This window comes from Beauveria bassiana (assembly GCF_000280675.1).
Source record: "Beauveria bassiana ARSEF 2860 unplaced genomic scaffold BBA_S00008, whole genome shotgun sequence".
In the NCBI taxonomy this organism is placed as follows: Eukaryota; Fungi; Ascomycota; class Sordariomycetes; order Hypocreales; family Cordycipitaceae; genus Beauveria; species Beauveria bassiana.
In genome coordinates this window covers 886,869-913,288 of record NW_007930843.1, presented here as the reverse complement: position 1 = coordinate 913,288, position 26,420 = coordinate 886,869, and the positions used below count along the sequence as shown (strand labels likewise).

The following is a 26,420-nucleotide window of genomic DNA, read 5'->3' as shown; positions in this document are numbered from 1 at the left end:
AGGTGGAGTGTGTGACTTACTTATCTATGTGACTCGCTTATTTACTACGTTAGGCTTATTAGCTTAATTAATATAATATAATAATAATATATTTATATATCTATTAATAATATATATACTTATATATTTACTATTATTATATTAGACTAAGGTTTTATTAGAAAAATGTAAAATAACTAAAATTATTGTAATTTATTAATACATTATTAATATAAAAACTAAGTAATTAAATAGATTTAATATCAAGGTTAAAGTAAATATTAATCTTTCTACCTTTTTAAAAATAATAAATAAATCATAAAATATAATAAAGATTTATTAAATAATTAACTAATTATAATAATATTTTATAATTTTACATATTAACTAAATTAAGATTATTTTTTATAAATATAATTATCTTAATAAAAATATTAACTATATATATTCTTTAAAACCTTATTTCCTTATAAGGGCTTTATTTAATAATAGGAGTTAAAGGAGCTATAGTTCTAGAATTATTTAGAGTTAAAGATATTAACGTTTACGGAGCTATATGTGACGTACGCCTATACCGTCAGACCACAGGGCAAAAGATCAGGTCATTGAAAGCAGTTCTAGCAATCAACGAAGGCGTAATAGCAGTATATATAGCGCAGAGCAGTGCCGCCACAACGGTTTATTACAACTATAAATGTGCGACGTGGTCGCGATATTTATTAGCGTCACTTTTGCAACCCCACTGTAGTAGTTGACGCAGGTCCACCTAATGGACTTCACAATTACTAGCTTTTAACTGAGCTTCAGAGAACACTTCGGCAGTAAAAGCGTCGGCTGGGCAGTAAAGGTAATTTATCCTGCTTTCACAATAGCTCTAGTACCACTTCCTTGGCGAATTGATCATGGAATTGGATTTATGAACGCAGGTGGTGGGTTTATCTGCGACTAGAAAGGAACTTTGCAGCCCTCTATTTCTATATACCACCATTTGCCCTCCGTTGTGACCTTTCTTTGCTTCTTCTTGTCCGTGTCGTAAATCGTCCATTTGGCCTGGTTGACCTGTTCTCTCGTTGGTTTCCAGGTGCTCTTCAAGCCACCGCCGGGGAGTTTCTTGTTATATTCAATTCGGCCGTCCATGTGCACATGACCGGAAACAACTTTTCTTTCGTCACCATCATAGAATTTCACGCTGATCACGTTTGAATGGGCTTGCACATCGCGAGACTGGTGAGCTTTGCCGCCACTTTGATCGTGATCGTTAGCTCTACTTCCACTGTCCATGCTAGCTGTTGATTATTACATACGCAATCAACATGGCTGAGACGCTCGGGAACTGCAACACGTTAGTAGATAGCAACTATATTAAAAGATAAGATGCGTACATCTGTCTTCACAGTCTTTTCTGCGACCTTGATGCCGCGAACCCACTCTGGTCCCTGGGGTCCGTTAAGACTGAGCACCTCCGACTTCGACACCTTTCCAACGATAGTAAGAGCTTGATCGGCTTCTTGGTTAGAATCAGACATAATTAATTCGATGAAAATCTGTCCCGGGGGAAGACAAAGAATTGTGAGAGTGGTGCATCTTGGTATTTGCAGATGGTAACCAACATCCTGTACTTATACAGTCCCCAGAAGGCAATGCTCATGTGTCTACGGTGTACAATAACTTTGACCGGATCCTATACATCTATAAGTCTATTCTGTACTCACGCAGATATGAGGCGAATTTCACGGCTGATTGATTGGCTGATTATCGTTTTAGCTCACCAATATCATGTCGTGAAAGCCGAGACTGTGCGACAAGGACAAACACAGCGCTTAGAAAAGCGGGTCAAATCGAGCAAGCTCCCAAGATCCGTCCACTTCAGACTCTGACCCCAGATCTCTGCATACCCCTCCCTCTCTCGTTGTCATGCTTTCTCGACAAGGACCACGGCGCCTCTTACAAGTTCTCTCACGGACGCAGCTGTCCCGGCGCTTTTTGAGTTCGAGCCGTGTCATGACATCTTTGGCTAACGGAAAAGACGAAATGGCACTCCAGCAGCCACGCCAATTTCCCACCACTGGGTTCGAAGTAATCGACCCAGCCCAGAAGCTCGAAGAAGAAAGACTGCCATTTTACATCTGTGATGAATATTACCCGATGCAAATAGGAGAGGTCATTCATGTACACCACCAAGTTGTCGCTAAACTTGGTTACGGCGTGACCTCAACTGTATGGCTAGCTCGCGATCTTCGGTCAGTCTACTTGAGGCAAGCTTGTCAACAATAGCGCACATATCTGACTTTGTTAGTGATGCCAAATATTGGGCACTCAAAGTGTACATCAACACCATGCAGCACAATCAGGAACTTCTTGTGTACAAACATCTTGCAAACGCTCCGACAAACACTCCAACTGAGCTCGGCTTCCAAAATGTCCGCCAGAGTCACGAGTCCTTTCAAATAGATGGCCCAGCTGGAAAACATGACGTGCTTGTTATGAAGCCCCTAGGAATGAGTCTCCGATCGTTCCAAGACATGCAACAAACCGGCTTCTTTCCGCGCGAAACCGTCGCCGGTGCGATGGGGCAGGTTTTTCTAGGCATGAATCTGCTTCTTGAGGCTGATGTTATTCATACCGGTATTCTTATTTATACTCTTGTTTTATCTGGCTCGATCACTAACTGCATCGAATTAGATCTGCACGCGGATAATCTTTTGATCGCGCTCACAGACGAATCAATTCTCTCAAGAGTGGAACAAAATGAGATCGACACACCCATTGCACGAAAGCAATTAGGGGAAAGATTTATCTACGGTTCTCAATACGTGTTGGGAGGTGCAGGACCGCTGGTCATTTCCGACTTTGGTCAAGCACGCATTGGTGCAGAACAACACGGAAATGCTATGCCGGTACCATATCGCGCACCTGAAGTGATTCTGGGCATGCAATGGGGGCCCGAGGTAGATAGGTGGAGCGCTGGGTTACTGGTAAAATTACCATTCCAAATATTCACGTAAATTTTCTTTACTAATTATTTATTTGTATCTAGGCTTGGGATCTTCTCGAGAAAGAGAAGCTCTTCGACGTGTACGACAGCGAGTCCCAGGAGCACAATGACGCCTGCCATCTTGCAGCCATGACTGCGCTCATGGGTCCGCCACCTCGTGTATTCTTAGAAAGGAGCCCTGCAACCCGAAAATATTGGGATGATGATGGTAAGCAGTCTTCTAAGCTACTATGCCGTTGTATGTCCGCTTCTCTCTAACCACGATTTGTTGTCTCAGGCGATTGGACTGGACTGGTCCCTCTTCCCACCGAGAGAACTTTTGAATCCTTAGCCACATCTCTGAAGGGAGATGAAAGAGACACATTTCTCAATTTCGTTCAGTGTTTCGTGTGGTGGGTTCCTGAACGGAGGCTCACGGCATTACAGGGCTATATGCATCCGTTTGTTCAAGGAAAAACGATGCCAAAGGCTGTTGAATAATGTCGCGTCATCTCTTCAGGAAGTGACATTGAGCTAGGCTTATAGCAACAGGCAATATTGTCGACACTCATGCTAGTGGTCTCTTTGCAGTTTTATTTTCTTCCTCCGCATATTCCACGAGGTGGAGCTGCCAGCTCCTTTGCCACTTGCAATGGAGCGGCGCTAACGTTCAACCGTCAGCAACAAGTCGCACCTCATTACAGCCCTTGACCGTCATACGACTCTGTTAGCGTTTTGCCTGCTACTCGCAAAGGCTGGTGGTCCATGCTGTGGCGCGCCGTTTATACTGCTGATGCTCCGGCCGCATTGCTCGTGTCGCGGCGGTGGCAGCAGTAGCAGGTAGCAGGACGGCCGTCACTAGCTACTCTCTCAACCAAATGTTCAAATCTGAATTAACCACCACCGGATAGTTGGCGCTCAGCAAACAAGCGGAAGCACTAGTCTAGGCTGTTAGGTCTGTTAGCCACGCTTTACTCTGTAGCATTGCTTATCATTAGGTCGGTACTCAACGCGTAACGAGCGCTCTCACTTGCTCAATTGTCTTGCATTTTATCTGGCGCTTTGTATTTCGAGAAATCGCCTCTCCGGTCCATTGATCATGTTGTCGTACCTAAAACTACCAGTTGAGAACGCGCGACCAAGTAAAGGAAGTTAGAAATTGATGTTTCTCATTCAAAGGCTTCTCTTTCGTTAGAGTTGTTCTCGAGTCATTTTTAGTGTGTATTGTATGTATTGTATTGTTCGTGCGATATCAGTGCGAGGAGGAGGTTGACGTTCTCTCACCATCCACAGCAGGGTCCGGATGGTTCCAACTGGGTGCCACCGTTGACGCTAAAAAGCCAACAATGGGTATGCCAAGTGAGTGGCCTCCAGTAGATTCCAGGTGCCTTGTACCTTGGATCTGCGCTGATAAGATCCATTTTAACCCGTTAAAGTTTCGATCATCGCCTCCCCATTCCCAATGAAATCCCAAACAAATTCACTTTTGAAATGGCCTCGTCACCGAACGTAAAATAAACACCTGGAGAAGGTACTCAAAGTTCTTTCAGACAAGATACCTATAATTTATCGGCCTTACCGCCGGGGTCAGGGGCAGGTCACATGATGGCCGTTCGTGATCTACTCCGCAAGCTAACAGCACTTTGGTTCATCCTCTTTTCTCAATGTCGGTTGCCCCTTTCCATCTCCAATTAGCTCGCCATGACGACGCGCAGTCTGCTTTCTGGTCCCATCACCTTCACCGATGCCAAGGCTCGAAGTGTCAATATTCTTCACGCTTTGCAATATCCATCACAAAAAGAAGCCTTTTACAGGCGTATAGAGGGCCACCGGGTGCTGCTCGCTGAGGTTGTCGCTCACCACCTCGGCATCAAAACAGCCGACGTTGATATCTCCCCCCAGGAATACTGGCGTCACGGATCCTTCAATCTCTGTGTACCTGTCGGTTTCCGTATCGATTACTCAGCCCAGCCACATGTCCCAAAACATGTTCTAATCCGCTTTCCTTTGCCATACCGCGTCGGCGAGGCTGAGAAACTTGGGAACTCTGATGAGAAGTTGAATTGCGAGGCCGCGACGTACGCATGGCTACAAGAGAACTGCCCATCCATTCCTATTCCACGACTGTACGGCTTTGGGCTATCTACGAATCAGAGGGTACTTGTTTCGGCTAGCACCTATCCACCCACCCACCGCTGACTGCTGTGTAGTTTACGCACCTTGAGTTCCTGCCTTGGTGGTCACGCTGCTTACAGCGTATTCGACGATTCGTACTTGCTGCTTTTCGCTTCCGACAGCCCTCATCATACGTCAGTCACTCCTCGAGTCAATTTGCCGCCCTTGATATTGGGTACCTCATCATCGAAACGATTACAGCGGACCGTGGGGAGATGCTTTCGAACTCTTGGGACGACAACCATACATGCACTCGCCTTCGAGAGAACTTACAACGTAATCTGGCCAGGATATTGCTCTCGCTGTCTAGCATTAGCTTGCCGCGTATCGGCTCATTTCGCCTAGACAGCAAGGGCTATCTACATTTGGTCAATCGGCCCCTGAGTGTGCAACACATGATGCATGAGAACGAAGGATACCCCCTTGACATTCCACGCAACAAGACTTTTCTCAACGTCAAGGAGCTGGTGCTTTACTGTCTAACGGCTTTTGATAATCGGCTACTTAGTCAGCCAAATTCGATCACGAGTCGCCATGATGCACTCACGCAGATGTCTAGTCTTACTGTTGCCAAGACCATATTCCCACAACTATTTCGACGTGAACTTGCCAATGGGCCATTCGTGCTAACTTTGACCGATCTTCACAAGAGTAACATTTTCGTTAATAAGGACTGGGAAATTACCTGTATCATCGACCTCGAGTTTGCTTGCTCACTGCCAGTAGAGTTTCTCGAATCACCGTCGTGCTGGCTGGAGGATGGGCTGGTGCACGAGTCGGCGATTGACGACTTTGCGCCCAAATATGCAGAATTCATTGAGCACCTACGACACGAAGAGCAGCTCCAGAACTGTCAAGAAAGCAAAAAGCGTCTCTCATCTATCATGGAGCAAATGTGGGAAAATGGCACGTTTTGGTTTACGCTGGCTCTGAAATGTCCGATTGCCTTCAATGAAATCCTATTCGACAGAATCTTACCGAGCTACTTTGGTGTTGCGGTGGACGAGCTGAGAGAAGCCGACTACAGCCTCGCTGCCCTGACATGGGGATCCAATATCTCGGGCATTATCGACCGAAAACTACAAGATCAAGAGGAGTACCAGAAGAAGCTTCATCAAGCCTTCACCGATTAAAATGACATATATTTGATGACCGCACATTTCCCATCACGTTACTGCCTTGGGAGGCTTCGGCGGCGGTTTCTCTGCGGAATAGCGCATTCTTACTAGAGGTTGATAACTGTGTCGTTTCTTCGGCTGTTATCGAGACGCCACAAATAGGATGCGCCGCTGCTGTGCCGATCTTTGCATCGCCGCATTGCCAGACTACAAGCTCACAAAGAGGAGCACAGTAGTATGTTTCAACAAGCGCCTCTTGAAGACGCTCCAGGCTTTCGAGGGTATGTGCCAGATTGTGCTTGTTCATTGACATGTAGAGATGGCCGCACCCAGGCTTCACATTACGAGCGAGTGTCTATCGCGTGTACTAGCTCCAGGCATTCCGCCTTTAAGAGCACGCATATTATAGAGTATGCCAAATTCATCGGACTTTGGCCATTCACTTGCCAGCGGCCAGCTGCCAGCCGTGGCGTCATAGTAGCATCAAGTCTACAGCGAGTAAAATCATGTGCTACCTAAAATACCAGTTAGTCAACGGCTTCCGTAGAAGGTAGTGGCCTGAGACCACTGTAAATATTGACTGTCTCGTCAAGTTGATTCCCCGATGTTATAGCAACGTGCACGCGCTCGCGATAGTAAGACGGCCGACTTGTAGGCCTGCAGAGACGCATGATTGGTACCTGGTCGTGTCCATGATTTTGCGCTATGAAGGGACAACGACTTGCGCGTTCTGGAGCTTCGCTTCCGTGTTTACTACAAGCTTGGACAATGCGCTGTTTTGGAACGAGTCATCTAGTCTACCCGCGATGCGTTTGGTGTGTTTGACCAGGCCGTAGTAGGCAGGACCAGCAACAGTCGGTCGGATGGGGCCGCTTGATTCGATCAGGTTATGCTCGAATCGCACACGCTGGCAATAGGTATAAATGGAGGGTATTATACCTGGGGCTGCATGGCGACGCTGCATTGTTGGCCGTCTTTGCTTATGGCATGACTTTTCGTGCGAGAGCAGACCCAGCAGAAAACGGTCGACTGAATTTCAGCAGAGCAGCTGGAGTGGCGAGAGTCGTTTATCAGATGTCAAGCGAGGAATTTTTCCAAATACTGCGAAAGAGGCGTTTTCCATCTGGTAACACAACCGATTAGTTGGGCGCCTGGAGACAAGGCTGTTGCGGGATTTCGGGCTGGGGACGGGCGAGTAATCGGCTGGTCCATAAACTTCGTTTCAAGACCGGTAGCCAGCATAGCAAATCTATAAGACAAAAGCAATATCGGTGTCCAAGGCGTCGCATGTCGACGCAGTAAGTAAACATTTTTCATGCAGCTAGCCGCCCATGGTTGCGTATATAGTGCTCGACGTTGCATAGCAGGACGCAGGCAAGCATTGTCAATGGGAATGAGAAAGGTCGAGGACAAGGGAGGACAAGGGCAGACAGCGAAGAAAAGGTGCATATGAGAGAGAGAAGGAGAAAAGATGTGGTTGGTGGTGGGCGTCAAGAGATGCGCTGAGTGAGGTGAAGATGGGCGAGCCACACTGGTTTCACAAGGATGGGGGCCGGGCAAAAGTGGCGTGAATTTGGTTGGTGAAAGTCGACTAACTAGTTAGAGGTAGGGGTCGTCGGACGCGGGCATGGCCGTGAGATGGCAATTGCGAAACGGCTCACTTTTAGTTGCTTCTTTTCTTTTTGCAGCCAAGTTCGGCATGTACCTTTTCGTGATGATTGGGAAAGATTGTACATGGAGCGGCTACGGAGAGCATTCGCCCGTCGCAGAGTGACGCACGGCTTGCGTGAGAGTAGAGGGACAGTGACGTGGCGAAACCCGACCCTGCCTGCCTGTTTTTTTCTTTCTTTTGTCGGACACTTCTAACTACAATTAGCATGTCAGATGAGGCTGGCTGGCGAGAGAGAAGCAATTGCACTGTCGATTTGCTACTTTGACGGTTCCGTTTGCTGGCGTAATTGGAATGGAACAATGGGCGGCGGGGAGCTAGGAAGAAGTGGAGAGCGACGATGGAGACCAGCCTCGCCCTGGAATCGGCGCGCCAGCAAACAGTTTGAGGGTCGTGGCTGAAAGCCAACCAACCCGCCTTCACTCCCTTTTCACTCCCTTTCACTGACTCTGTCAACCCAAGTATTCGTAGATGATCAATACAACGGCTGACTGGCAGTGGAGTCTGCAGTCTACCACAGGTCCGCAGTGACTGCCAGCCGGCGCTACGAATAAAGCCACTGCAGATACTTGAGCCAGGCGCTTAATTAAAAGACCGTCTCGAGGCCAATGAGCATGTAAAACCCCGGGCATTGCCATATGAGCCCCTGTGAATTGCATCACCTGCAGGCTGCAGCGCTGCTCACTTTCTGCTTGCGGAAGGCCAGGGAGAGCTCTAAAACTGGGCCCCCACATCCTATGCTCTCCTCTTTATCCACTCTTTTTCTCACCCCTGGTCCCCTGTCTGTGCCTGGTACCTGCACCTGCCTCGCGCAAACTCCCCGCTAATCGGGTCAAACACTGGCTGGCCTTACCAAGTCCCCTCCCGCCCACTTGACCAGTCGGCCATTCTGCCTCCCGTTTGTTCCATCTTGAAGCCAATACATTCCAAACAAATTTCCAACGCTCTTTTTGTCATTCTACTTTTTTTCTTATTCCAAACTCGCAAGGCTGGCCCGTCGTCTTTCGCCTGTCTCCGCTCTCATCGTCCCTTCGACGGATACTGCCATCGTCTTATCTCGGCCGGTTTCATTCACTTCGCGATTGTGCCATCATCATTCATATTCTACCACCCATTTTGGCTCTTTGTTCCCAAACGCCCTTGGAGAACCTTGCCGTATTTCTTTTTCCTTTTTCTCGCCTTTTTTCTCCGCCTTTCAACTCTTTCGATTCGAGGAGTTGCACGCCATCCCAAAATAACCCTTCTCCGACGTTTGAGAACTTTGGACCGACCACCCCCCGATCAGTCCAACTGATTATTGCCGCTGGTGCGACATGTTTATCTCGCAGCTCTAATCTGGTCAATAAGACTCTTCGATACCACAGACACGACTCGATCGTACAAACCTTTCTTCACCTCCTACGCTGCAACGTCAGAGCACACTTTCACCCTTCACTCGCGCCGACTTCTACCCGCCTCCTCACCACCACGGTCGACCCTTCGCAGGCGAAGGCGACTTGTGTCATTGGCAGGCCAGTTCTTCATCATCAGTCACCCTTCGTTTCTCCTTTTTTTTTCGACTAAAATCGCCATCATCGCTCGTCTCGCTGGCCGACGGTGATCATGGCTTGCTGTTGCGGAAACCGAAAGAAGCAGACCCACGAGTTTGCCGAACAGAAATGGGACTACATCAACCTCCAAGACTTCAAAGCCTCTGGTTGTGGCACCCCATTTGCCTATGGCTATCTCTGGTTCTCTCTCATTATCTCCATCGCCGTCTACTCAATTGATAGCTTCACCGCCGTTCAGCTGATTGCCTTTAACAAGTGGTCATCGACCATCAAGCCCGCCATTTCCTTTGACGTTTCCAAATGGATCTTTTCCATTTGCATCATTCTTTCCTTTCTCAATCTTGGGTACGAAGCCATCCGCGCCACCCGTGTCATTAAGCGAAACAACATTGCCGAATCCTACATGGATCCGCTCGCTGTCCGATGGGAGTCTATTCGTGTCGGCAAGGCCCAAGGATGGCGCCGATTCCTAGTCTTTGCTGCCCTCACCAAGAGTAAAAAGGGAGCTCACTACATTGCCCTATTCACTTACTTCAGCTTCAAATGTAAGTCTTCTTCCAACACATGCTCAATTTGCTTGCTAATACGCCCCAGCTTGGATTCGCGTTTTGGTCTGCTCGGGTCCTCGCCAGGTGATTAATGCTTTCACCCTCAAGTCCGTATACGAAGCGAAGCTAGCCACCAAAGCCACGTCTGTCGATGGCGCCTTTGTTGGCTTCTTTGACAAGCTCAAGGTTCTCGCCCAGGAAGACTATCGCCAAGCTGCCATCTTGTCTGGCATGGCCTTTACCTTTGTGGTCTGGGCGTTTGCCCTCATTTTTCTCATCGTCGCCGTCCTCTTCTACGTCTTCTTTTTGTTTCACTGGATACCCCGAGCCGATGGAGGCCTCACTGGCTACTGTGAACGCAAAGTCAACAAGGCGCTGCTAAGGATTGTCACAAAGAGGGTCAACAAAGCCCTTGCCAAGAATGAAGCCAAGAAGATCAAGGCTGAAGCCAAAGCCGCCAAAATGACGGGCGAGAAGTTGCAGCCAGAGCGCGCTGCTACACTGCCCGACCTTTCTGCCCTAGCTGACGACAAGCTAGAAGCCATGCCCACGCTCAACCGCGCTGACACTGGAAACACGCTCCCTGTCTACCAATCTCGTCCCAACACCCCAGGCGGTATTGAGCTGAGCAATATGAACAGAACTGCGTTGACTCGCACCGAAACCGATGGCTCCAATTCGAGTTACTCTCCCAGTGTGCCTCTGATCAGTGCCGCGGCAGACATGGGTTATGGAGGGCCAGTTCACACGCCCACGATGCAGCCACAGCGTCCTGGTACAGCCGGGTCGCTGCGAGGTCCAGGTGTTGGTATGATACCTCAACGCCCCGGAACAGCCATGTCGCAGCGAGGTCCAGGTGTGGGTATGATACCCCAACGCTCTGGTACACTCACCTCACAGCACAGCCAAGCTTCGCGGCCCGGCACGGGCAACCAATATTCATATAGCAATGCTCCTACTCCGATGCCGCTGATGGAGGAGGAACCTCGCCGCGGTCTGGGTCAGTCCGCATTGCCCGAGCTCTCTTTCGCAGAGCCTACTGCCCAATATCCTCTCAGGCCGTCCAATTCGCAACGGAGCATAGGTTCTCGCTCTGTTTCGTCAACGGGCGAGTCATTAGATGGGTCTGAGCATAGATATCGGCGAGGGTTCCCCAATGCTATAGCTCAAGCACAGCCACCCGAATATGGGCCGTACAATCCAAGTGCGAAATGGCAAATCTCCTCGGCAGAGAATCCGTACTCTGCCGAACCATATGGAACCCCAACGCCGCCACCGATTCGCAGCGCTACAACAGGCCCTGCGCCTCCTGGTGGACCGATATATTCGGCACAGAGATCTGTGACTGCTCCGGGCCCCGTTCGATCAGCGACAAGCGACCCGTATTTCCAACGGGGCGCGCCGCCGCAGAACGCATCCTTTGCTCCGATCCAGCGCAGCAACACTGGTGACGAGTTTGCAAACGGAAGCTGGGTTCCTCCGAGCCAGCGCGGCAACGCACAACCATACGACTTGGAGGCGCAATATAAGGAAAGACAGAGATATCAATATTGAGAGCTCAATTAAGCTCGATCATTCACTTCACATATTTTTATTTAGAGCTTCATTAGCTCAATCATTCATTCATGTCAGCGTTTGAAGATATATGAGTGGCCAGGAAGGGCCAGATATGCAGCACGTTATAATACCCAGTCTGCAGCATACGAAGCGAGTGGTTACGACGATGCACTGCAGGATAGGATATTCATGATGATAGTCACGCTCACAATACCCTCGTTTTTTTCGTAAAAAGTTCCAACGTATTGTTATTTGCATTACCTGTACTGTCAATAGCAAACTTAAGTCGAAGCTTAAATTCAGCCACAAAATAGTTCCATATGCAACCACCCGATTAGGCAAGTTGGGCAGATGCTCGTGCGGGGTATGCGGCAAACGGGTGAGCAAACTTGTCTGATTTGTAACCAGACCTCACTATGGCATTTGCATTGCTCATTGGCGATGATGTGATGCCGCCATTTCTCCCGACCGCTAACTGATTTGCCCAATCCATTGCAATCCGAGGCTGCATAATACTCGGGCGCCGTCGAGACAACACTTTCTCATAGCTCGTCCGAACCCTATCTTCAGATCTCTGTCATCCCATGCGGGTGAATTCGTCCATACTCACATTGATTCCGCACCTCGTGCAGCCCGATCGCCTCTTCCAACAGAAAACCGACGACCTGTTCTACGGGCACGCGGCACCGCACAGCAACGTCATGCCCGCGCGACTAGAAACCTTTCACGAGGGCGAAGCCGCCATGCGGGCCCTACTGCAGGTCCCGCTCGGGCGGAACCCTACTGCCGCCGGCCTGCCGCTGCACTATGCCGTGCGCGTGGCTACATCTCCGCTCGCGGCCGTTGGCACGCTCGACGCGCAGGGGCGGCCATGGACGACGCTCTGGGGCGGCGCTCGGGGCTTCGCCGAGCTCATCGCTCCCGGCGTGCTGGGGCTGAACAGCTCGGTCGATACGGCGCATGATCCCGTGTACCAGGCCCTCTGGGGAGAAGAAGAACAAGCGGCTCGTGGTGGCGTGGTGCAGCCGAATGATGGTGCGGGCAAGATGATGGCGGCACTGGCGCTGGACCTGGAAAGCAGAGACCGCGTCAAGCTCATGGGTGCCATGGTGGCGGGATCGGCGGACGTGAAGGATAATAAGTTGCAGATGGCATTTCTGGTGACTGAGAGCTTGGGCAACTGTCCCAAGTATTTGAACAGAAAGCGGGTGCAGCTGAGAGCGTACGGGGAGGACATCGAGGTGGTGGAGGGGGGGCAAGGACGGATGTTGCCGGAACAGGCGATCGAGCTGCTGGACGAGGCGGACATGTTCTTCCTGTCGAGCACTCATGGCGCGTCCATGGACACGAACCATCGGGGCGGCCCGCCGGGCTTTGTGCGCGTGCTGAAGAATGAGGCCGATGAGGCTGTCCTCGTCTACCCAGAGTGTAAGTGGTCCTCTTACAAACTACATGCTAGATGAAGGAAAATGCTAACACTGTATTCACCATGCAGATTCAGGAAACCGGCTGTACCAGACTCTTGGCAACCTCAAGGTCAACCCACTCGTCGGCATCGTCGTGCCCGACTTTGCCTCGTCCGACGTGCTGTACCTCTCAGGCAGCGCCTCCATCCTCGTCGGCCCCGCCGCCGCCGCCCTCTTGCCGCGCACGCCCCTCGCCGTGCAAGTCACAATCACCGCCGCGCGCTTTGTCCGGCGCGGTCTGCCGTTTCGCGGCACCGACCTGGAGCGGTCCCCGTACAACCCGCCCCTGCGGCACCTGTTTACGGAGCGGGACGCGGTGCCAAGTAAATTCACCGACCGGCCAGACGTGACGGCGACGCTGGTGGACAGGGAGGTGCTGTCGCCGACGGTGGCAAGGTTCACTTTTAGGCTGGGTGGGGAGAGGGAGAAGATGAAGTGGCACGCTGGGCAGCATGTCACGCTGGATTTTGGCAATGAACTGGATCATGGGTACGCGCACATGCGGGATGACGATCCGCAGAGCCTGAATGATGATTTTGTGCGCACGTTTACAGTCTCGAATCCGCCGCCGCCGGACACGGCAGCGGCAGAAAAGAGTATTGAGCTGCAAATCACGGCACGGAGAAGTGGCGGCCCCGCGACGGGCCTCCTCTGGCGGCAGAACCTGCGCGCGCCGCTCGCGATTCCCGTTTTAGGCTTTGGCGGCCAGGAATCGTTTCGTCTCCCCACCACCACCACCACCGCCGCAGCGGATACGCCGCAGCTGCGGTCAGTATTTGTGGCGGGTGGTGTGGGCATCACGCCGCTGCTGGCTCAGGCGCGCGCCGTGCTCGACGCCGGCGTGCCGCTGACGCTGCTGTGGAGTCTACGCGGCGAGGACCTGCCTCTAGCAGAGGACACGTTTGCGCGGATCGAGGGGCTGGCGGCCGTGACGACGGTGTTTTTCTCGAGCGGCAGTGATGGAGAGGAGGAGGGTGAGCTGCGGCGTCGGCTGGGGGTCAAGGGGGTGCAGCAGAGGAGGATGGCAGAGGTGGATGTAAAGGGGCTCGGGGGACAAGGAACGAGATTTTATCTGTGCGCGGGACCGTCGCTGCTCAGATTGCTGCAGGGATGGCTGCACGGAGAGGATGTAGTCTGGGAAGACTTTGGGTATTGAGTTTGTTTAATCTCCAAGATATGTGTGTGTTGATTAAGTGTAGATTGGATTCATCATCTCGTTATAACACATCAAGATTGCCACACCAGCATCCAAACTCCCTCATTCGACGACCTTTTTTTTTTCATTACGCTGACAACTACAACAACAAATCTACCCAGACTGTGTGCAGGCGCCCTGGGACTGCGTCACCAGGATGCTCGGGTCCTGGCGCTCAATGTAGCCGCCTTCAATCAACTTCATGATGTTGCCCAGATCGCCAGTGTAAAACTGCGCGCCTAGGCCGGGCTGGCCAAACCACGGGGCAATCGGCCCGCCGACGACGGCAAACGGGCGGACGACCTTGTACAGGTGGTATCCGTACGGGAAGTCGGGATTCTTGGGGTCCGCGTCGAGGCTGGACGGGGGCAGGGAACGCTGCGAAAAGGGAGCGCTCGCGGCGGAAACGTATGAACCTGTCATGGTTGTGTCAGTGCAGTTCAAGTCCAAGCTGAGATAAAGTCAAAGGGAAAATAGAAGCAGAAGAGGTAGAAGAAGGAAGAAGGAGGAGGAGGAAGAAGCGGGGGCTGAGGAGGGGAAACGTACCATATTCACTACCAAAACGGTCAATCAGAGTGCCAACTCCCAGCGTCAAGGTCCCGTTGATGGCATTGCCGTGGACGTCGAGCGTGAAGCCATTCTGCGGGGGGTACCGGTAGCGGCCGTCGGGCCCGGTCCAGGCGGCGAGGAACTGGTCGACGGTGATGTCGTCGCTGCCAAGGCGGTTGTAGCTGGCGACGAAGCTGCCGAGGGGCAGCTTGGTAGGGAGCTGCTTGGGGCCGAGGCGCTTGTCGCCGCAGAGAAAATCGGCGCCTTCGGCGGCGGCGGTGGCGCCGTGGCAGAGGCAGCTACCGGCGCGTCTGTCTAGAGACGTGGCGGGGATGGCACCGGTGCTGGCGTCGGGGAGGCCGTTGATGGCGGAGGAGACGACGAGGGAGGGGAGGGTGAGGGTGAGGGTGGTGAGGAACTTCATGGTGACGAGTGTGATGACGAGGGCTGTGATGGAGTAGGTGTGAGTGAGATGGCCGGCTTCAATGAAGAGGTAGAATGAGATCAGGTGTAAGCAAGAAGGCGGCTTCAAAAGAAGGGTAGAATGAGACCACGACAAGCCCGCTTCAGAAGAAGACGAGATGATAAATGAAAGAGGTTGCTGTCTTCTGTTAAAAATCGTATATGCTGGGAGCAGGGCAATATAAATAACGAAACTGCGTGCTATGGATTAGGTGGGAGCTTGCGGCCCAAGTCGACCGACTTGGTGACTTGGGCGTGTCTCGGACAGGAACCTCGTTTGCCGAGACACAACAGGCCGAGAACGACGGGTCAATATGAGACATGTTGTCGAATAGAATGTGACATTGTTCAGTCGACGGCCTCATTCTAACTAGAGTTACGCAAAGCAAACTTGGGTGAGGTGCAAGCCGTGGTGAGGTTGCCATTGCCGCGGCAATCGCATAATAAGCTCGAGTGGAGGCGCTTGGGCTGATAATTGGCTGAGTAGCTGCTTCTCCGGCGGCCGAATGGGGAAGCATAATGCTATTCGTAACATTCGGGGTTCGTCCCTTCGTCCCACGGTCACCGCTCCGATGGGTCGGGTCATGACATGTAAGATGGGCCGAGACGCGAGGGCCAGATCTGGGCTATACCCGCTTTGGTCCGGGTCACACGATACAGCGAAAAAAAGCTGGAGGAGACCCCTTTATCCACTAGCTTTTTTCCTTGTCGCTGACGGCCCGTCGTCGGCATAGGATATGCAATTCCAATATCAGCTGTTTGGATTGGTCTTGGCCGTCCGTATTCGGTGTTGCTGCCGCCTTTGCGCGGTAACGTCGCGGGCAAGCCGGTCAGTCAGGGAGGGGCCTGGCAGCGAAACGAGTCAACGACTAGCCCACCCCGAAGTTGGAGATGGAGAAAAGATCATGTCGAAACCCAGCAGAAACGGACAATGTGGTATTCCTTTTTTTTTTTTCTTTTTTTTTTTTACTTTTTGTATGCTGCCGGGTAAATTCAGACTGATGATGAGCATGCCTGGCTTTTTCAAACTCCTTGTCCCGATACTTGCCGTGTAAGCCGTCAAGTGGGTAGCCAAGGAACCCGCAACTTTTGTCTCTTCGTCTCTCACCTTGTATAGCCAGAGCAATCCGAATAACATAAAAACGATTTTAAGAAACGGAAATGACCGTGAGCGTTGTCGGCAGCACACCATGGTAGATGGAATGGGAAAAAAAAGGATTCCTGCGTGAGATGCGGCAACGTCGCAAGTGCACCATTGACCGGCAGTGGCGTGTTGTGCTGCCCGGCTCGGCTGGCTGCACTCTAATTAATCCCTGAGAAAGATCGTAATCGAGGTTACTTTGACAGGCCGGTAGAGGGGCGGATGGACCAATTATGAGAGCAGAAATGACACAACAAATTGAAGAAGTCGGCGTACGGAGACTTGGCGTTTTCCGTGGACAACGGAAGTTGCCAAGCGACTGTGGTAGGGGAGCAGGAATTAAAGTATGCATATATGTATTTGTGCACATTGTATTATGCAAACTCAATATTGACATAAATTCTGCGCTTACTAAATAAATCAGATATTATATGAGCCTGAGGTAACAGGTTCTAGTTACAACACGTGAAGCAATACAGGCATGTCATGGGACGGACAATTGCGGCCTGGACCCAGAGGCTTGGCAGTTCTTTTTGGCAGGGTCCGCTGCTCTTGGCGGCAATTTTGGCCGCTATAACCAGCCACCAGCTAACAAACCCGCCATCTCAAGCAGCCCCCCGCTATATCAAGAAGCCCCGCTAAATTAAGCATACCGACGTCCCTGTTCTCCCCTCTTCCGTCTTTTCTTTTCCGTTTTCCCGCTCATCGTCGACACGGCACCGATCGTTGCATGTCGCATCCTCCCAAGAGTCTGAGACAAAACGCCGACAATTCCAAAACCAGATAGATCGATGAGAGATCAGGCTGCGTGCCACCAAGCTCGGTGCTGGCATGTCGACAACTCGGTGGTGCACCTCTCTGACAGCATAGCATGGCTTGACCCATTCGCTTGCAAAACACAAACGGCCTAGCCCGTAAGCTTTGTCAGTGCAGATGGCTCAGGCAAGACGGCCGTCCCTGAGAGAGCTGGCCGAGCCCACGTTTCTCGTCCGTCCCGCGCCAAGAAAGAAGAAAAAAGAAAAAAGATAACGCCATCAGGAACTGCACGAGGGCGGCCTGGTCCGTAGTAGTCGATTAGAGCGATGCAACCCCAGCTGCGCAGCTGAACAGTAGTCACGGCTAAATCAGTTTTTGATCCTTCGGTGAGCCAGAGGGGACGGAGCGTAGCATCGCCAAGCATACAAGTAGCTCACCAGCTGCACCATAGCTGCTTGTCGCTGAGACTGCTCCATATCAGCCGCCATTGTACGTTGTCTTAAGTCAGACAAATGAAGCCCGCGATCCTGGGTCGCTTTTTCGGCGCGGTGCTGGCTGCCGCCTCCGTGACTACCGCCACCACCATTGCCGAGATCAACGGCAACCGGTTCGTGTCACCGCTCAGCGGCCAAAACGTTTCCAACGTCACCGGCCTCGTCACCGCGGCCAACAACAATGGCATCTGGCTGCGCTCGCTGCAGCCAGACGGCGACGCGCGCACCTCGGAGGGTCTCTACGTCTTTGGAAACAGCATTCTCGGCAGCGTCAATGTCGGCGATGTCATCTCACTCAACGGCCGTGTTGAGATGTACAGGTGAGGGCAGGATATCCACCAACACAGAACGCAGTGCACATGTTGATGAAAAGATGAATGTCCAGATCCAACAATAACTACATTCAGCTCACCGAGCTCAGCCGTCCCACCAACGTCGTCGTCCGCTCCAGCGGCAACCCGGTCAAGCCGCTAGTCATTGCCGTCGACACGCTCTCGCCCCCGACGCAAGACTACTCGGGCCTCGACGTCGGCGGCATCTTTGGCGTGCCCAACGCCGTCAACCTCGTCTCCGAGTCCAACCCCACCCTCGACCCGGCCAGCTACGGCCTCGACTTTTGGCAGAGCCTGCTCGGCGAGCTCGTCACCGTCAGAGGCGCCTACCAGACCAGCCGACCCAACCGCTTCGGCGACGTCTGGGTGCGCGGCGACTGGACCGCCACCGGTGTCAATGCCCACGGCGGCATCACCATGCTTGAAGGGGGTTAGAATGTCACGAGTGCTCTTCAGTTATGCGAATTGTCTTCTGACCTACATTAGATGCCAACCCCGAGACCATCATCATTGGCGCGCCTCTCGATGGCTCCCAGAACCCCAACAACACCAAGCTCGGTGATTATCTCGGCGACGTGACCGGTGTCGTCTACAACGCCTTTGGCTTTTACCGCCTGCTGCCGCTGACTGCCGTGCGTCCCATCGTCGAAGCCAACGCCGAGTTCCCTCCCGTCGCCTTCAACAGCACCGGCGACTGCAGCGGCATCACCGTCGCCTCGTACAACGCCGAGAACCTGGCCCCGACCTCAGCTCATCTGCCCCGCGTCGTCGACCAGATCGTCCACAAGCTGCGCCTTCCCGACCTGATCTTCCTGCAAGAGATCCAGGACAACTCAGGACCCACCAACGACGGCGTCGTATCCGCCAGCCTCACCCTCGGCACGCTCGCCGACGCGCTGCTCCAGGAGTCGGGCGTGGCCTACAACTTCACCGACGTCGACCCCGTCAACAACCAAGACGGCGGCCAGCCCGGCGGCAACATCCGGCAAGCGTACCTCTACCGCGTCGACGTCCTCGACCTCTTCCAGCCCAACCGGGGCGGCAGCACCGACGCCAACGCCGTCCTCGACGGGCCCGCGCTCAAGTACAACCCGGGCCGCATCGACCCCAGCAACCCGGCCTACGCCAACAGCCGCAAGCCGCTCGCCGCGCAGTGGAAGGCCAAGAAGGGCGGCAAGGTATTCTTCACCGTCAACGTGCACATGGGCAGCAAGGGCGGCTCGTCGACCCTACACGGCGACCAGCGCCCGCCCGTCAACAAGGGCGTCGAGAAGCGCACCAGCCAAAACGAGGCTGCCGCGGTATGTTGAACAACAGCCCCTCCCAGCACTTGAATCAACGTAATGCTAATCCAGACAGGCCTTTATCGCCGAGATCCTCGCCAAGGATCCCAAGGCGCGCGTCATTTCCGCCGGCGACTTCAACGAGTTTGCGCAAGTCCAGCCCATGCGCGTCTTTGCCGACAAGTCGGGCCTCGTCAACGTGGACGACTTGGTCGGCACCCCGCCCGCCGAGCGCTACACCTACCTCTTTGACATGAACTGCCAGTCCCTCGACCACATGTACGCCAGCAGGGCGCTCGGCCGCCGCGCAAAGTTTGAGCATCTCCACGTCAACACCTGGCAGGACGCGGACGGCCAGGTCAGCGACCATGACCCGAGCGTGGCGCAGTTTGACGTCTGCGGCTGTGCGTAGCGGATGTTACGGTTTGGAAGGGGCTGTCGCGCCGTTTTGCGTTTATTGAATGTTTATATGTACATGATGAAATCTACAGCATCGTACTTAGAAATGCGAATTCAACTGCTTTGGCTTAAAGCATGCTCAATCGAATCATGGTTCGTTCTCGTTTTCTGCCTCGTCTTCATCTTCGTCGTCGTCGTCGTCGTCGTCATCGTCGTCACTATCGCTTTCGTCGAGACCAGGATCCGGCATGACGATGCTATTAACAAACGTAATCTACATTTCATTAGCTTTTTTTTTTGTACCTCTCCACCCGTCTTCTTTCTTCTCCCTCACGACTTACATATCCCTCCATGGCACGAATGTACTCGCCGATTACCTCCTGCACATTGTCCTTGCACAGCATCTCCTCGTCAAACGGTATACCGACGGTATAGTTCTTGAGCTTGAGCAACTCAATGTCGCGATGCGTTGCATCGTATCCCTTTTCACAATCGTCAGCACAAGCGTAGAAGAAGAAAAATACCAACTATAAACACGGCTATTGATCTAAAAAGAAGAAAGAAGAAGAAGAAGAAGAAGAAGAAGAAGAAGAAGAAGAAGAAAAACTCACCATTGGCTTCTTTTTCAGCGCATTCATCTGATTCTTTCCCACAAACGCCTTCACCACCGCCTCCACGCCCTTTTTCCCGTCCACCACCCCGGGAAAAAACACCCTCCGAAACCGTTCCTCCCCCAGCACCGCCCGCCACCGCTCCGGATGCCGGTCAATGCTCCTCCTCATCTTTTGCACGTGCGCCGCTTCCGGATGCCACAGCCCGCCGCCAATAAACGACTTTCCGCGTCCCGGTTCGAGATGGACATAGTAGCAGGCGTAGGGCCCCTTGCGGCCGGTGCGCGACCAGGCGACGGAAAAGTGCGGCTTGTAGGGCGTGGGGTCCTTGCTGAAGCGCGTGTCGCGGTAGATGCGAAAGACGACGTCCTTGGAGGGCAGCTCGGGGATGGTGGCGTCGGCGTCGGAGACGGTCTGGGTGGTGAGGTCGACAAAGGTGGTCCAGTCTTTGAAGGCGCGCCGGTACTCGCCGTCATGGGCTGTGTGGAATGGTCAGCGTTGAGTCCCTTTTTTTCTGGCTTATTTCAGCATTCAAAAGGTGGAAAAGAACTTGCATTTCAGCCATGGCCGTCGATTGTTGGCCTTGAGATCCTTGAGAAACAGTAGCGTGTTCCTATGCACTTTGTGATCCTCGTACGGCACGCCCCCATCATCTCTCAGCTTCTCCAACGGCACAATAGTGACCTTCATTTTCCTATTCTCATCATCCTCTTCCTCGTCCTCTTCCTCTTCCTCTTCTTCCTCCTCCTCTGCCTCTGCTGCTAGCTGCGCCTCTGCCGTATACTCATCCTCGTCGCTGTCTTGCTTCTGCTTTACGCGGCTGCCACTATTCTTCACCTTGGCCTTTTTCTTCACCGGCTTCTCGTCATCGCTCTCATCGTCTGCGCTTTCCCAGTATGAGCTCTTCTTTGGCGCGCTAGAAATTCGGCCGGACCGGCGCCGCGAGGTCCCGGCAACGGCGCCGCCGGTGTCCTCGGTCACATGCTTGCGAACAGGCATATTTGCAGAAGAAGAAAAAAAACCAAAGGTGTACAAATATAGACGAAAATCGAGAAGTTTGAGTAATTGCGGCGTCCAATTATTTAGTGGTCTATTAAATTTCTTGCCAACGGCCGTTGCGGAATGTGCGAAGGGGGGGGGCGGGTGTCGCGCGTCTTGTCGTCATCGGCTGACAAACGTCATGGAATCAGACTCAAAGTCGCGCCGACCCGCGTCGGATGTTGCGCGTGTGCACGTGACTTTGACGTACCCTGCATGCCAGCGTTTTCATTCAATATCATCGCTTGTTGGTTAAGAAAACGAGTGTTAGGGTACAGGTCATGACTGAATGGGATGAATAACTTGTTGAATATCATTGATTTGCTCACTTCTGTGTTGTGGCTGACGCTATCCTATAAATTGTCCAAGGGCACCAGAACCAACTTTGATACCATGTAAGTGCCACGTCCTTCCTTAGTCGCATGTCATCATTTTTTTGTCAAAGCAATAGAGCAATCCAGCCAATTCGATGCCCCTGACAACGTGAAATCGTGAGTCAGTTTTAAAAAGCAGTCGCCACGCGTCGATGAAGCAACTTGCTTGAATCGCCATCCCCTCAATCTATCACCATCTCCTCCGGTTCCGGCCAGTACTTGCGCCATGCCGTCGTGATTTTCGCCTTCCACGCCACTTCCTGTAGCTGCGCCGCCACCCACGCTGGCATCTCCTCGGGCACCTGCTCCTCCTCAGGACCCAAAATCTCCGTCACCGTCGCGCACACTCGCACCGCCCATCCCATCCTCTCTGCATTTCCGCGCCGCAGCAGCTCCACCTCCTCGGGCAGGTACACGACCTCCTTGACCATATCCAGCCGCTGCCTGAAATCCATGTTGTGCACGGCGGGGCTTTTACATAGCCGCAACAGCTTCAACTTGTAGGTACGCCAGGTGCGAGCGGGAATCTGCGATAACTGCGGTCCGATGAGCTTTTCGACCAGCTTCAGGCGCTCGGCCGGGCCGTTGCGACGGAGGTGCACCGGCGGGTGGTCGAGGGTCGTACGGGGGAGCCGCGCGAGACCGGCTTCCAGGTCGCGCAGCTCCTGGATGATGGCGGCGAGGTCTGAAGAGAGCGTGGACGGGGTGAGGGTGTTGAGCTTCTCAAGGAGCCACTCCGTGGTCACGACGGTGCCGGGCGTGGTGCAGGAGTGGCTGCCGCCGGTGTCGGCGTCGGCGACGAGCTGGCTGAGCTGGTGCTCGTGCTTGAGCTGCTTGCAAGGACTGGAGTCGACGATCATGGCATCTTCCGGGGATGAGCCGCTACCCTGACGCGGTGCTGTAATGATTTCGACGTCCTTGTTCCCAGCGTCGTCGAGTCCCGTCTCTGGCTTTTGGCTATTTCCTGGCACGCTATCGTGGCTAAGTGCCTGTGCCAGGGTTCCGTCGCTTTCTGCATTCTTTTCCGAAGCAGGCTCTGCATTCTTTTCCGAAGCAGGCTCTGCATTCTTTTCTAAAGCAGGCTCTGCATCGTCGCCTACTCCTTTGTGCTCTTCTTTCTCCCACTCCACCCCTAGCATGGCATCGAGCATCGCCGCAGTCATCACTTCGCAGATGGCCACGTCCGGAGCATCACCGGTGCTCATGTCCATGTCGACTAAATCCGAGGAGGCAGGAATCTTCTGGATGACGCTTTTCAGGTTCTCTGTAGGACTGGTGGCCGGCGGCGTCGCAAGCACCGGAGCGTCCGACTCCAGTGCCTTGGCGTTCGTGATAAGGGAGGGTACTCCGCTAGGCTTCATCTTGTGGCTCTGGAGCGCCTTTTGCAAAGTCTGCGAGGATGCCTTGGCTTCATTCATTGAGATGCCGGGCACGGGCGGGCCCTGGCGCGACGAAGGCGAGGCGGTGCCGTAACCTCGCGACTTGCGGCGTCTCTTTGGGGTGAGTTGCTCCGCGGAAGCTGGTCTCTTCATGGTCAAATTGGAGCTCAAATTGGAGCTCAAATTGGAGCTCAAATTGGAGCAGTTGTAAACTGCGGAAGCAGATGTTAGAAAGGAAAGATGTAAAGGAAAGAAGTAAAGGAAAGATGCATAGGAAAGACGGAAAGGAAAGGTGCATAAGTAACGCGAATCCGTGAGAAAAGTGAAGCTCATGACGGCGAGCGTGAGGCTCACCTTGCAAGCAAACGCTGCCAGCTGCCAGCCGCCAGCAAACGGCACTCTCCCTAGCGCTTCTCGTAGCCAAGTTCACTTGAGATTCAACATGCACGATAAAGCGGACTCCTTGCTTGTGACCTTTTTTTAGTTCCATTTTGTGTCTACTGTTACAATATAAGGCGCAGGCAATTCAAAAATCATGTGCCGTTTTCACGCCGTAGTCCGAAAACACAAACACCACTCTAAAGCTCATCAGTCAATCATCTATGTAATTACAGCTCGTCGTGGAAGTCGGCGTCCTCTCCCTCGCCAGGAGCGCCGCCAGCATACATCTTGGAAGTGATGGGGTAAGCGACGTTGGAGAGCTTCTCCTTCTGCTCCTCAAAGTCCTCAGCGGTGGCATCGGCGCCATTCTCGTCAAGCCACTCCTGAGTCTCCTTAACGGCGTCGATGATGGCCTCCTTGTCCTCGTCGTCAATCTTGCCGCCAAGACCGTCCTCATCATTGACCTGGTTCTTCAGGCTGAAAGCGTAGTTCTCAAGACCATTACGGGCCTCAATGCGCTCACGAGTAGCCTTGTCCTCCTCGGCGTACTTCTCAGCCTCGGCAACCATGCGTTCAATCTCCTCAGGGGTGAGACGGCCCTTGTCGTTGGTGATGGTGATGGACTCCTGCTTGCCAGTGCCCTTGTCGTGGGCAGAGACCTTGAGAATACCGTTGGCGTCAAGCTCGAAAGAGACCTCGATCTGAGGAACACCACGGGGAGCGGGAGGAATGCCGGTAAGCTCGAACTTGCCGAGAATGTTATTATCCTTGGTCAAGGAGCGCTCACCCTCCAAGACCTGGATGAGAACGACGGGCTGGTTATCAGCGGCAGTCGAGAAAATCTGGCTCTTGCGGGTAGGAATAGGAGTGTTGCGGGGAATCAGTTTGGTCATGACGCCGCCGGTGGTCTCGATACCAAGAGTAAGGGGGTTGACATCCATGAGAACAAGACCTTCAGTTCCGACCTCGCCAGACAAAACACCGGCCTGGACGGCCGCGCCAAAGGCCACGGCCTCATCGGGGTTGATACCCTTGGAAGCCTTCTTGCCGCCAAAGTACTCCTCAATGAGAGACTGAACCTTGGGGATACGGGTAGAGCCACCGACTAGGACAATGTCGTCAATCTCGGACTTCTTGACGTTGGCGTCCTTGAGAACCTGCTCAACGGGCTTAATGGTCTTCTTGAAGAGATCCATGTTAAGCTCCTCGAACTTGGCGCGAGTCAGAGTCTCGGAGAAGTCGTTGCCCTCGAAGAAAGCCTCAATCTCGATGCGGGTGCTCATCTGCGAAGACAGAGTACGCTTGGCCTTTTCAGCCTCACGCTTGAGCTTACCCATGGCTTTGGCGTCCTTGGTGATGTCAACATTGTTCTTCTTGTTGTAGGATTTGGCGAAGAAGTTGATGACGCGCTGGTCGAAATCCTCACCACCAAGATGGGTGTCACCGGCGGTGGCAAGGACCTCAAAGACACCATCGTCGATAGACAAGAGAGAGACATCAAAAGTACCACCACCGAGATCGTAGACAATGATCTGGCGCTCACCGTCGCTCTTGTCCAGACCATAGGCGATGGCGGCGGCGGTGGGCTCGTTGACGATTCGGAGAACGTTGAGACCGGCGATAATACCGGCGTCCTTGGTAGCCTGGCGCTGATTGTCCTGCGGAGAGGGTTAGCAGTCTTAACAGATGAAGCATTTTTCGGCGACAAACTTACGTTGAAGTAGGCGGGGACGGTGACGACGGCGTGAGTGACCTTCTTACCGAGGTAAGACTCAGCGACCTCCTTCATCTTGCCAAGAATCATGGCAGAGATCTCCTCGGGAGTGAACTGCTTCTTCTTGCCCTCGACTTCGACCTGGACGTTGGGCTTGCCATCCTTGGAGACGACCTTGTAGGGGAAGTGCTTCATATCGGACTGGACATCCTTTTCGCTGAACTTGCGACCGATGAGACGCCTACGGAGCGGTTAGTGACTGAATGCTAGAGGAGTCATGGATGAGGAAAGCGCTTACTTGACGTCGAAGATGGTGTTGAAGGGGTTGGAGGCGGCCTGGTTCTTGGCGGAATCACCAACCAGACGCTCCTCATCGGTGAAGGCGACGTAAGAGGGAGTGATACGGTTTCCTTGATCGTTGACGAGAATTTCGACCTTGCCACCCTGCATCACACCGACGCAAGAGTACGTAGTACCCAGATCCTGGGAGCTGTTAGCCATCAAGCTCCACAGAGGCCACGGGAGCGCAGGGCGCCAGCCGTCGGCAAGGGCGTTGCGGAGGAACACTTACAATACCAATGACAGTGCCATAATCGTCGCGGTCAGAGACCTCAGCGTTCACAGTCTGGACGAAGGCGAGGGGCGCAAAAAGGAGCGCGATCCAAGCCAGGAGTCCGAGGCCAAGGGCCATCGAACTACGGGAGCGAGCCATTGTGAAAAATGTGAGCTTCACTCCGAGATGTGAAGATTATGTAGAAGAAGAACTGAAATAAAAATAAACAGACAGTCCAATTCCCAATCCTTGAGGTGGCAGCTTCACCCTGGATTCAATGGTTGGTGATGGTGATGGAGATGGAGATTGAAGGTGGAAAAAAAGGTGGTGACGCCGAGCCGGCTTTATGAGCGCTTGCCCCAAAAAGTGTCGAGGTGTCCAGATGGCACAAAAAGGCCAGATTGCACCTGTAAGGTACCAGAAGCCGCTAGCCAGTGGCCACTCTGGGTAATGCCCCCACGTGACAGGGGGTTGCTTGTGGGGTGTTGGTGACTCTGTCTCGCACTGTGCTGGCGCTTACAGTGCAATGAAGGAAATGACACCTGTTTTCATGGCAGACGACATACATGGCCACATCCTTCTTGCATGCACAATCAGGTAAAACTTGCAGTTTCACATTCAAATATTTTGGTCTGCAAGGTGGATTCTTCAAGTAACAAAAATTGCAAAGGCAACAGTCGTCTCTAAATCGAAAGTATTTTGTGCAGCTGCAGTTTCAAAGCC

General features: G+C 52.8%; 10 protein-coding genes across 10 annotated transcripts; 5 read left to right on the top strand and 5 right to left on the bottom strand.

The window, feature by feature from the left end:
• Nucleotides 1–924: 924 nt before the first annotated feature.
• On the bottom strand, nucleotides 925–1,505 carry BBA_03914 (uncharacterized protein; the record flags this gene model as incomplete). Its single annotated transcript, XM_008599011.1, has 3 exons — nucleotides 925–1,222; nucleotides 1,284–1,312; nucleotides 1,362–1,505. The coding sequence occupies 3 exons, from the start codon at nucleotides 1,503–1,505 to the stop codon at nucleotides 925–927; spliced, it is 471 nt and encodes a 156-aa protein (XP_008597233.1).
• Nucleotides 1,506–2,010: 505 nt separating this feature from the next.
• Nucleotides 2,011–3,305, top strand: BBA_03913 (protein kinase; the record flags this gene model as incomplete). The annotated part of the gene is made up of 5 exons (XM_008599010.1): nucleotides 2,011–2,219; nucleotides 2,276–2,604; nucleotides 2,662–2,954; nucleotides 3,017–3,133; nucleotides 3,252–3,305. 5 exons carry the CDS (start codon nucleotides 2,011–2,013, stop codon nucleotides 3,303–3,305), a joined length of 1,002 nt encoding a protein of 333 aa, XP_008597232.1.
• Nucleotides 3,306–4,654: 1,349 nt separating this feature from the next.
• BBA_03912 (phosphotransferase family protein) lies at nucleotides 4,655–6,261 on the top strand (the record flags this gene model as incomplete). The annotated part of the gene is made up of 2 exons (XM_008599009.1): nucleotides 4,655–5,110; nucleotides 5,164–6,261. 2 exons carry the CDS (start codon nucleotides 4,655–4,657, stop codon nucleotides 6,259–6,261), a joined length of 1,554 nt encoding a protein of 517 aa, XP_008597231.1.
• A 3,256-nt stretch (nucleotides 6,262–9,517) lies between these two features.
• Nucleotides 9,518–11,567, top strand: BBA_03911 (pheromone-regulated membrane protein 6; the record flags this gene model as incomplete). The annotated part of the gene is made up of 2 exons (XM_008599008.1): nucleotides 9,518–10,010; nucleotides 10,060–11,567. The coding sequence occupies 2 exons, from the start codon at nucleotides 9,518–9,520 to the stop codon at nucleotides 11,565–11,567; spliced, it is 2,001 nt and encodes a 666-aa protein (XP_008597230.1).
• A 587-nt stretch (nucleotides 11,568–12,154) lies between these two features.
• Nucleotides 12,155–14,192, top strand: BBA_03910 (oxidoreductase FAD-binding domain-containing protein; the record flags this gene model as incomplete). The annotated part of the gene is made up of 2 exons (XM_008599007.1): nucleotides 12,155–12,998; nucleotides 13,066–14,192. The coding sequence occupies 2 exons, from the start codon at nucleotides 12,155–12,157 to the stop codon at nucleotides 14,190–14,192; spliced, it is 1,971 nt and encodes a 656-aa protein (XP_008597229.1).
• Nucleotides 14,193–14,345: 153 nt separating this feature from the next.
• BBA_03909 (filamentous hemagglutinin / adhesin) lies at nucleotides 14,346–15,204 on the bottom strand (the record flags this gene model as incomplete). Its single annotated transcript, XM_008599006.1, has 2 exons — nucleotides 14,346–14,647; nucleotides 14,778–15,204. The coding sequence occupies 2 exons, from the start codon at nucleotides 15,202–15,204 to the stop codon at nucleotides 14,346–14,348; spliced, it is 729 nt and encodes a 242-aa protein (XP_008597228.1).
• Nucleotides 15,205–17,651: 2,447 nt separating this feature from the next.
• BBA_03908 (endonuclease/Exonuclease/phosphatase protein) lies at nucleotides 17,652–19,660 on the top strand (the record flags this gene model as incomplete). The annotated part of the gene is made up of 4 exons (XM_008599005.1): nucleotides 17,652–17,953; nucleotides 18,019–18,395; nucleotides 18,452–19,266; nucleotides 19,325–19,660. The coding sequence occupies 4 exons, from the start codon at nucleotides 17,652–17,654 to the stop codon at nucleotides 19,658–19,660; spliced, it is 1,830 nt and encodes a 609-aa protein (XP_008597227.1).
• Nucleotides 19,661–19,795: 135 nt separating this feature from the next.
• Nucleotides 19,796–21,257, bottom strand: BBA_03907 (TIGR02453 family protein; the record flags this gene model as incomplete). Its single annotated transcript, XM_008599004.1, has 4 exons — nucleotides 19,796–19,921; nucleotides 19,989–20,129; nucleotides 20,259–20,723; nucleotides 20,880–21,257. The coding sequence occupies 4 exons, from the start codon at nucleotides 21,255–21,257 to the stop codon at nucleotides 19,796–19,798; spliced, it is 1,110 nt and encodes a 369-aa protein (XP_008597226.1).
• Nucleotides 21,258–21,852: 595 nt separating this feature from the next.
• Nucleotides 21,853–23,202, bottom strand: BBA_03906 (uncharacterized protein; the record flags this gene model as incomplete). Its single annotated transcript, XM_008599003.1, has 1 exon — nucleotides 21,853–23,202. The coding sequence occupies one exon, from the start codon at nucleotides 23,200–23,202 to the stop codon at nucleotides 21,853–21,855; it is 1,350 nt and encodes a 449-aa protein (XP_008597225.1).
• A 455-nt stretch (nucleotides 23,203–23,657) lies between these two features.
• BBA_03905 (hsp70-like protein) lies at nucleotides 23,658–25,856 on the bottom strand (the record flags this gene model as incomplete). The annotated part of the gene is made up of 4 exons (XM_008599002.1): nucleotides 23,658–25,088; nucleotides 25,145–25,385; nucleotides 25,443–25,627; nucleotides 25,716–25,856. The coding sequence occupies 4 exons, from the start codon at nucleotides 25,854–25,856 to the stop codon at nucleotides 23,658–23,660; spliced, it is 1,998 nt and encodes a 665-aa protein (XP_008597224.1).
• Nucleotides 25,857–26,420: the final 564 nt, after the last annotated feature.